Source organism: Hypomesus nipponensis, chromosome 2 (assembly GCF_054491055.1).
Source record: "Hypomesus nipponensis isolate SF chromosome 2, ASM5449105v1, whole genome shotgun sequence".
Taxonomy (NCBI): Eukaryota; Metazoa; Chordata; class Actinopteri; order Osmeriformes; family Osmeridae; genus Hypomesus; species Hypomesus nipponensis.
This window is the reverse complement of record NC_140362.1, coordinates 4,731,780-4,742,382: the sequence shown is the minus strand read 5'-3', so window position 1 is coordinate 4,742,382 and position 10,603 is coordinate 4,731,780. Positions and strand designations below refer to the sequence as shown.

The 10,603-nt window shown below is 46.9% G+C and overlaps 1 protein-coding gene across 1 annotated transcript; it reads right to left on the bottom strand.

Moving 5' to 3' along the window:
- Nucleotides 1-4,956: 4,956 nt before the first annotated feature.
- Nucleotides 4,957-8,205, bottom strand: LOC146300495 (ferroportin). The gene is made up of 8 exons (XM_084669213.1): nt 8,103-8,205; nt 7,855-7,922; nt 7,354-7,513; nt 7,105-7,220; nt 6,749-6,875; nt 6,237-6,491; nt 5,347-6,030; nt 4,957-5,216 (listed from the first exon to the last, which is right to left on the bottom strand). Exons 1-8 carry the CDS (start codon nt 8,203-8,205, stop codon nt 4,957-4,959), a joined length of 1,773 nt encoding a protein of 590 aa, XP_084525339.1.
- Nucleotides 8,206-10,603: the final 2,398 nt, after the last annotated feature.

The following is a 10,603-nucleotide window of genomic DNA, read 5'->3' as shown; positions in this document are numbered from 1 at the left end:
TGGACAGGCGTGGGAATCCCGTGAGAAAACACACAGAGACAAACTGTGACGTTACGGGAACGTACAGGGCTCTGGTCCTAGGCCCCTGCTGGACGTTGTTTGCTTCCTGCCCTCTCTCTCCACTGTACTCTTAAGTCCGTTCTGTACTTTCTCTTACCAAACAGGTGCGGTGGAATGTCTGTTGGAACTCCCGGTTCAGAATGGAGACAGTGATGTCATTCATGACAATGATGTTATGTGCTAACGTCGTTAAAATGGAAAGGATGAGGAAGTCTCAGATGTGTTCTGGGTCGCTGGTTCCCTCGCCGCCATCATCACGGCGTCTGTATTCCAAACCAGTGAAAATAGAATTCTTCCCTGTGCACTGGAGACATGCCATATGGAATATGTATGGCAAGATAATAACATTTAAAACTTAAAATCTTAAAATCGTATTTCTCCGGCAACGTTTCCTCTCTAATGCATTTTGTGCAATTTGATGGGGATTGTCTTGTGCCCTTTGTGACCTCATTCATAACGCCACAAGCTCAAATCAGATTCCCTCAGAAGGCTGGTAATGGTGTTGGGTATTTAATGCTAAAGTTCATGACTGCTCTATAAAAATTCAGTGCAGGTTCACCTAATCATTGAAAGCAGTGTATTCCTTTTCTCAAGCGACTTGCAAACAAATGCTCAATGATGAATACTGAACGCAAACATGGCATACCTCTCCACTCATATTTGTCGACGGTCAATGTATAGAAGTTATGGATTGCTTTATTGAGCTGTAGATGTTTTCACAACACTTAGCAATAGTGATATGATTGATGTTTTTGTCTCACGCAACATTGATTCTGTATGTTCAATGTTTCAGCAAAACATCTCGATATCCATCAGCATCATCCATAATGGTCAATTACAATCCCCAAGAGAGGGAACTAACCTATTCACAAAGCCTGCCATAAGCCTGTTTTCAAACCGTGTAAAATCAACAGTGGCTCAACCCAACCCCAAAATCCTATTAAACAATTTTCTTTCTCCCTCTGGAAAATGGTATCCATTAATTGGCAGTGATGTCATTAACAGGCCCTGGATTCTTGGATGCAGACTTCATGTCAAACATTAGCTGCTTCATGAGGCTTGTCTAGAACCCAAGCAATCCTCCCATGCAGACTGACATTCCCGTAATGTCTATGTAAGACCCGACTACAGCCGGACCATTAGTTCTTAGCATGAACACTTTCTCCATCACTCTCATATCTCGTTTCGCCCTGTCAGCAAAGTGCAGCTTGACTGGGTCTTTGGGAAGCCCTTCGCCAAAACAGCTGATGCAGACAGAAGCCAAATGAGAGACGTCGTCTTCGCGCCCCGCCCCTCGTCCTTGTGAGACTGAGTGCGAGTCTCAGCACGCTCTTTTGTTCCTCTGGACGGAGCCACAGCGCTAGCAGGTGCACTCCCATCGAGTATGTGTCTCCGCTAAGCCCATAACAGGACATTTCATTACACTGCGGGTACATCAATCTGTCAGCTCGTTCTTGGTGGAGTCAAAACAATGCTTGTCGACAGGAGCCTGAGTGTACGAGGCTCTGCGGTGAGACTTCCCTGTGAGCCTGTGCCGAGTCTTTACCCTGTGCCTCTCCTATGAGCCGCGAGAGTGAGTCTCTGGTATGACTCATGAGTCTCTGGTATGACTCATGAGTCTCTGGTATGACTCATGAGTCTCTGGTATGACTCATGAGTCTCTGGTATGACTCATGAGTCTCTGGTAAGACTCATGAGTCTCTGGTATGACTCATGAGTCTCTGGTATGACTCATGAGTCTCTGGTATGACTCATGAGTCTCTGGTATGAATCTCGTCCATGAGTCTCTCTCGTGAGTCTTTACTGACATTTTGCCGTGAGTACGTACCCGCGAGTCGTTACAACGAGGCCCATGAATATCTCGAGTGAGTCTCTGGTGGTGGGAGTCTCTCCCATGAGTCCCTACCATGACTTTCCTCCACGCGTCCGTGCTGATCCCAGCCCCTGATATGGGCCGTCCTTCAGCAGCCAGCTGCCTCAGATCCTCATGTCCCCCACACCGTCAACACAGAAGTGGCCCATGCATCACTGCGGTGACAGGCCAATCTGCTGTCGCTGGAGCCAAGCTAGTGAACCCACAGGGAGAAGAGGTGTGCTCTGGCACCTGTCCGGACTCCATATCCCAGAGGTCTTTGAGAACCACTTTCTTTGACCAAGGTCGACTTAGTGTCCTGAATCAGCTATTGTTTACAGTAATGGGTCGTGCTAAATTATATTAGAGAGCTTCTCACAGAGCAAAAAGCACCACCTTCAAGGTTTCAGTTTACTTAATATCATTACAAAATGCTATAGGTGGTGAAACGTGAAGGGGAAGTCAACACATGGCGTTTCTGCTGCCATGTCGATGTCTGTAAAGTTACCAATTCCAAGCAACAAAAGTGCTACTCTTGCTTCCTACTGTTTCCCAGTGAGTGATTTCCACTGGGGTACAAATAGCTGGCCTGCACTGTGCTCATGTGTTAACATTGACCCACTTTCAAAGGCAGAGGAAGTCACAGAGAGAGTGCCTAAAGTCAGGATCTCTGCTTTGCAACTGTTTCTTAATTAAGCACTGTAGCTGGGTCTCCTTCAGATAACTTTCCAGGAGAAAAGATTCATTATTTTTTAAAGATTGTAATTCACATGATGCATTTATATTTAAACATAGACTTGTTCCTATAGTAATTTACTACACCAAAGGGACTGTTCACTAGCATGGAGCGTTCCAAAACTGAACTAGACATCTTAGAGTGACATTGACCCCTGCTGTCCACAACATTCATTACAGCTGAAAATACCAAGATTGCCAATTTCTAAATCCAATCTTAAATCCCCACTCCGTACCTGTCTCTTGTCTGTCTGTCTGCCTGCTTCTCTCTCTCTCTCTCTCTCTCTCTCTCTCTCTCTCTCTCTCTCTCTCTCTCTCTCTCTCTCTCTCTCTCTCTCTCTCTCTCTTTCCCTCCTTATTTCATCCATTATTTCTCTTCCTCTACCCCCCCCCCCCCCCCCGTCAAATTAGCTTTGGGCACCGAGCAGGAAGGAGGAAGCAGGAGGTGGCTCCAGACTGTGATTAATCAGGGCCCAACATCACCTGCGTGTCTATTTCTGAACATCCAGTATTCTCTCCCGCAACGGGAGTGCCGACTCAGGCCTCTCCAGGAGCCACGTCAGCATCATCTCTCATGTGTCTTTAGGAGCCGGGGAAACCTTCAGTGTTAAATATGCAAGGTTGACCAGGGACATATATGATCAAGCCACAAGGCAGTCAGTGTCTCTGGGACTCAATCCGACTGGAACATTGACTTACGAAGGTTGAAATGGCGACTTTGTTTGTAGAATGATAAGTTGTGACTCGGTGCAGTCAGAGCAAACTAGGGTTGGTGGGGCGTTTGTGTGGAGATTTCCTTGCTTACTTTGTAGCTGACTGGGATGTTGTCAATTGAACCCAATCTGGACTATTTGGGTATAAATGAGAACAGAAAATGTAACTAAGGCAAAGTATTAGCGACACGATACATAAAACAATTCAAATACATCCTGATGCATATTTATTGTTTGATCATAAATAACAGTCTGAAACAAATACGAGTCCAGTGAACAAGACTTTAAGTCAAAGATACATCACAGGAAAATATGCTAAAAAAACAAATATATTGTAATGTGGTTCTGGTTGAATGACAACTGAACATAAAGTAGATAATGCAAACATACGGTAGCTGAGAGCAGAGTCCAGGTCAGTTTTCCAACACAGTTGTCTTGTAATGAGGTAAGGTCATGGTCATTTCATGTAGAACTTTAACAACACACAACAAATGATTCTACTAAGTTTATTATAATACAAAACTGTCTGGATTCATTTTGATATAGACCTGTAAGCATGGAAAACAATCACTGGTTTCAAACATGTCACAAATGGAGTATCAATCTGGTAGCTATAAATGCGTGAAACTGCATCAACACCACTCTGTTTCTATGTGAAGGAAAAGCATTGTCACAATTTAGAAGCTATTTTCAGTTATCTAAGTACACAAGCAATGATAATGATTTGGATTAAAATATGTGTTGAGAAATGATCGGATGTCATTGCATTTTGGGTCATCTTGACGGTTTGTCGTGAACCAGAGGACTAAACCACACATCGATTGCTTTTGTGTTCAAATGCGTTTCTATAGTCATTGGATTTGTAAGCTTGGCACATGTTTGCCTGATTCATCCACAGAGAAACAGACCAGGAGAAGACCTACCTATCCTTCCTCTGTTGTCCATCAAGGGGGAGGTTCACTTTCTCTTGTTCTGCATCTAACAATCCGACACCAAGTTCCCTTTAATCTCCTGTATGGACATCCTGGATTATTCCCAAATGGACGGATCAGTAACATGTATGCCACTTGTTAAAAGTACTGTAAATATCTTATCTGTTATTGTTGTTTTTACCCACAGCTAACATGACTTTTCACTAGTACTTTACAGTATGAAGGGTAGAAAAAAATCCATCAATCCGTGTATCCTCCCATCCCCCAAATCTGCGCCAGTTCCAGAGGAGGTGTCCTGTAGACGTTGACGGTCTCGGTCACATGGTCACATGGTCACATGGTCACATGGTGGGGCCCGCACTGGGCTGGCCACCTCATAGGACGCACGAAAGGGGGAACAAGGCGGCTCTCACTCTAGTTCACCTGAGTTTCGGTGTGCTGACACGGGGAGGACGTGAGCCGCTCGAGGAGGCAAGCACCCAGAGTGGGAGACAGACTTGTTGGGTTGTGCTGAAATGAATGACTGGATGGGGACTGCTGGTTTTATTGCGTTGTTGCTCGGCAATGAGACTGCCAAGAGGACCGGGGAGACATTCATTTCACGGGCGCAGAGCGGTGCTCGCGCCCGGGGAGGGGGGGTTGGGGGGTGGGGGGGGGGCTCTCCTTACGTGTCGTGGATCTGTTTTCGCTTGGCTTTGCGCGCGTACAGGAAGTACATGACGTGTCCGGTGGTGATGAACAAGACGGAGATGATGACCAGGACGCCAAAGTGCTGCGGCTGCGGAGCCGAGATCACCATGATGAAGTGGAGGAGGTCCATGAGGTAGTTCATGGAGCTCTGCACGCCGTTCACCACCCCCCTCTCCGACACGCAAATGTTCTCCTGCAGAAGCTGGGTCACGGTGAGGTCGAAGGACCACAGACCTGGAACACACACACGGCACACGTGAAACCCAAAACTCATCGGAACACACAGAAACCCAGTGCTACCACGGAACACACAGGGGGGAAACGCGGCTTCAATCTCCAAACCCCACCCCCCCACCGTTCTCACCGACGCGAGCCGTGATGACGCCCAGGAAGAGCAGGATGATGGAGACGTAGGAGTCCGGCGCCGTCCCCGAGGGCATGTTCTCGAACAGCACCGTGTTGTTGGTCCAGTGGATGGACGAGCGATCGGGCAGCAGCGGCATGTTGCTGCTCCTCCGCAGGGGGTACGCCCGCTCGGCGCTCGGCCGCGACATGCCCCCGGCCTCCGCCGACGAGTTGGCGTCGGCGAGGGGCACGAGCAAGCCGAGGTCCACGGGGCTCCCGGGCGCAAAGACGGAGAAAACGCACAGCAGCAGGCAGCCCAGGTGGAGGCAGCTGGAGATGATGCCCGTGTTGACCAGGCCGTACGCCTTCCTCAGCTTGGTGAACATCACCGTCCCCATGAGGCCCGTGATGGCCGAAACCCCCATCAGAACGCTGAGCAGTGACCCGCTGATGCCCTGGGTGTAGGCGTAGCCCGTGGTGATGCAGTCGAAGCCCAGCACGGTGGTGTAGAGGAAGGCCAGGCCCATGCCGGCCAGGAAGACGGGCTGGCGGTAATAGGCCCTCCAGCCGTCCTTGCAGGTGTTGAGGAGGCAGCGGATCCTCCGGACGCACAGCGGCAGGTCGGGGATATTCTTCAGGCGGAGGCTCATGCCGCAGTCGTCCTGGCTCGCCGCCACCGGGGCTTCCCGCTCTTCGGCCTCCCCTGAGGCGGGAAGAGTTACCGTGATCAGGAAAAGTAGAAAAGGCAAACTATTCACTGCCGTCGTTGTTCTCGCGCTTCGTACTGTATGGATATCGTCCCATGTTTCGCGATACTGTAACCTGCGTTTGTGGTGCGTGTTTCGCTTTAAAATCCTCAAAAATATATGTATTTTCACACGAGGATGTGGCATTTGGGTCAGTGCCTACCTTGTGACCTCCTTCCCCTGTTCCTGTGCTGGCAGGCTTCGTGCTCCTCCTCGACGGGCGGTTTGACGGACAGCTCAGGGACGATGCGGTACACCCGCGACAGGAAGATGAACTCCACTATGAGGGACACCAGGTTCCAGCCCAGGATGAAGCCGCAGCCAACCACGTTCGAGGCCAGGGTCATGACCTGTCCCACTGCCAGGGGTGCCAGGATGTTGGTCACCTGATCAATGCGACGCATGGTTGCGTTCATCCCTTCATCAGAATCAGAGAAGGCCGGTTGATTTTGTTGTGGTGGTAACCACATGCAGTTCATCCACGATCAAAACACTTTATTATACACTTTTTATTTAACAACCACATCACCATTTGCAAAACAACACAGAAACCAGACAGAAGCTTTGCGGTTACCTTTCTTTTTTCACAGAAAAATCTGAAACAGAACAACGCCAAACACCACAGAAACCAGACAAAGGGTTGACAGTTACAGATTGTGTGGGACTCATTCTCACCAGCAAGATGACCGCGGTTATAGCCAGTGATAACCACTATCCAGTCCCTTTGTATGGCGATGGTCAGCGCCGTGCTCGCAAGGTTAGCCACATCTGCCAGGACGATCACCACCGTATAACAAACCACCTTGTGTAAGTTTTGTGATGCAACATGTTACTATACGTGACAGCACAGAGCGCTAGGAGGATTAGCATTAGCAACAGACAAGGCATGGGACCCAACGCAGGGGAAACAACAGCAGGAGTCACTGCATGGGAGATTCTCCGGTCATATCGAATCAAGGCGGGGGAAACATAGTGGAGGTGATCAACGTGTTGTGAGATTGCTACGGTTGCTAAGGATGATAGGTACTCACAGTCAACCATCCATCCCAAATCTGCTCAATCCATTGTTTATATGAGAACACCAACATGAGCACAATGCTACACACCGTCACTGAAATGTTCTGAATGAACAGTGACGCGTGAGCCACTAAAAACAGAAGGGGGAGAAAGGACAGTTCAAGCTTCCACAACCAAACGGTCAGCTGACTGGGTTCAGAGAGGTGGATGGAAGTCGACAATGTCAAATCCCTCGTAGGGCGATAAACTTGGTCGATCTCTACCTTTGTTTCTGGGGTTGCGGTCAACCCAGTCTCCAATCAGAGCCCCGAGGAGAAGCACTGAGCCGGCCACCACCAGGCCGAAGATGGCGGTCAACAGCAGGTTCCGACCGTATAGCTCGATCAGGAACACAGAGATGGCAAAGTGCCACATGCGGTCACCCTGTCAAACAGACAGATCTATCTTAGCAGAAGCACATTAGAAAGTTACACTTTACTTTGAGAGTCCACTGTAGATCATATGTAGATGCTCATACCCTCAATGAATGATTAACAGAAGGCCAAAAATACTTCCCTGCTGATATTCAACAACTGGTTAGGGTTAGAGTCATGCATGTATAGATCATCTTCAGATTGACTGTGCCAAGAAAGGGCTTCTGAACCAAGCTAACTTTCTAACCAAAGATAAACTTGGGTGAATTCCCTACTTTAGCTTTTAAAAAAGACTTACGGTGTCAGCGCATTCTGTCATCTACAGTGGTGTTCGGTAAAAAGACTTCTTACCCACATCGACAGTGCTCCGCTTACATAGATCAGGAACTTAGGACCCCTGAGGTAGATGAGAGCTGTAGCTGTAAAACGAGGCAGAGACAGAGACCGCCTTGAAAACACTGCACATCTTCCATCGAGCACTGGGCAATACTTCTTCTGAGGAATAAGTATTGTATTCGGTTCCTAACGTCTACAGAAGTTCCAAAGCGCGTCTGCTGTCTCATCTGGGTGTGGAGTGTGTTCAGCGGATCCCAGCTCACCTGGTTTAGTCCTGGCCTTCCCGTCCTCGGCCTCCCTACTGTCGTCAGACTCAAACTCCACCACCACCCCTCCACACTGGGGAGCATCTGCTCGCAGGGACATGGCCTGTGGAAGGTCAAAGGTCACTGGCTAGGTCAGGCTGGCTAGGTTGCAATATATGACAGTCAGGTCAGATGACTGAGCGGTGAGGCTAGTAATCAGAAGGTTGGCAGATCGATTCCCTTCCGTGCCAAATGACGTTGTGTCCATGGGCAAAGCACTTCACCCTGCTTGCCTCGGGGGGAATGTCCCTGTACTTACTGTAAGTCGCTCTCGATAAGAGCGTCTGCTAAATGACTAAATGTAAGTCAGGCTGCTTGGCAACCATAGTACATTTGAAATGTGGCCAGTTGTCATCGTAGTGGTTCACTTTTGCCAACAGATTTCTTCCATTGGACAACAAAGTTGTTTTCCTCACAGACAAATACGATACTGTATAGATGGATGCAGCTAAATAGATATTGTCTTTCATACTGTGTCTTCACCTTGTGGCCTCTGGTATTTACCGGGGAACTATTGACCTGCAACTGGCTCTGTCCTCATTTACATAACAGGAGGCCATTCTGGAAAATAACGTCACCAAACAGAGGGCTTTGTAGCTTAATGAGTTTACATTGTCTCAAAAGCAGACTTTTTGAATAACTTGAGATAAGTAAAAACAGACGTCTTTACCATGATAACGGCAGCTTCTGTGTTGTTATATTTTTGGTACAGTTGGTTTTCAAAGAGTTCATTCTGGTATTCTAAAGTGCATCTTCTTAAATGCACCCCCATATACCCCCCAGTGATATTACAGTAATGAGAGGTCTAGAAGTGGTCTTTCAACAACCTGCACCTTGAGCACCACAAAGGCCCAGGGGCCATTTTGAATGACCGTTTCAAGACTAAACACTATTTTGCAATACATGACATGCTTTCATCAATACATGTATTTTACTGTGGAACATTTACAGCCAAAAGTGTTACTCTTATTCTTACAAATAAACGAACGAGGCCTACATTTAAAATGGCTTCCACTTCTCACTAGGCCTGGCTATCTGCACGCACACTGGTCACAATCTCAAAGTATAAAACAAGACACTTTCACACCACTGTCGGGCCCCCATTTCAAACAAACATAATTTTAAATCCAAAGAACAATTGTTTGTCTGTAAAAGATAATACTTTCGGATTGTCAAGAAGCCTCAGTCTAAAATCTAGCATCAAAAGGATTCCTATCACAGCTGCTCAAGCCAGGCCAAACGACTCACTCAAGCCAGGACAAACGACTCACTCAAGCCAGGCCAAACGACTCACTCAAGCCAGGCCAAACGACTCACTCAAGCCAGGCCAAACGACTCACTTCACCTTTGTTCTGATGTTACAGGGATTCCTCACTGATGATCCTTGATGATGTGTCTTTTGCCATGTATCCTACATTGGGATGCTTGTCTTTCCTGAGAGCTGGAGTTCAAGCTGTAGTACTCTGAAAGGCTTGATAACATCAGTGTGTGTAAAAGTGCACCATTGTATGAAAGTGCCAGAAAAGCAGAACGGGCCGAGGGACAACAAAGGGAGCCAGCATATTCCAGAGCACGTGGCACAGAGAGGACAATATCACTGTCCACCCACCCTACAAAAAAAGGACAACTGTGTTACTCGTATGACTCAAACACACACATGCGCAGAAACATACATTCGTTCATGCTTCAATCTCTCTCTCTCTCTTCTCTCTCTCACACTCTCTCTCTCTCTCTCTGTCTCTCTATGTCTCGCTCGATCTCTTTTCTTACTGTGCGCATAGTGGGAAGCATTTGATTCCATTGGTTTAGATTTCCTTTTTTTTAAACAACAGAAAAGCAAACAACTTAATGTCATGATCATGGTTACATGAATATGTCGTATCTGTGTGATTTTTTAAAATGGTCCCAAACACAGTTTAAGCTTTACTTTATACAAATGTTTTACTAGAGCAGTTATGTAATGTACAGTGTTAATGCTGAATTACATCTAAAGTTTATTAGGGAAAGGGAAAACAGATTGCCCTGAGCTTGTTTTAATAAGGCAACAGTTGTGAAAAGCAAGAGCTATATCTCTAATTGTACAAATATTGACACCACATGCACATCTAAAATAAGACATCTGTTTTTGTAACAGTCTCTGGATGTCTGTTATCTGTTCTACTAGACATTGTGCACATATCATTCTGCACTGATTGTGTTGCCAATGATTCAGCATCTGTCACAAATCAGTGATTCATATCACCAGCGATTTATATGCTAAGTGCTTCATATTGCTATTGGTTCAGATGCCCAGTGGTTAATAATGCCAATGGTTAACACAAAAACAGACGTGAGATTTGGACATTAACGTTTTGAGACTGTCACTTTAAAAGGCTGTGATTATAAAATGCCAATCAAACAACGTTATAATAAATCCATGCTGTTTATCTGATGGTTTAGCTTTCTGTAAAAAGATAACT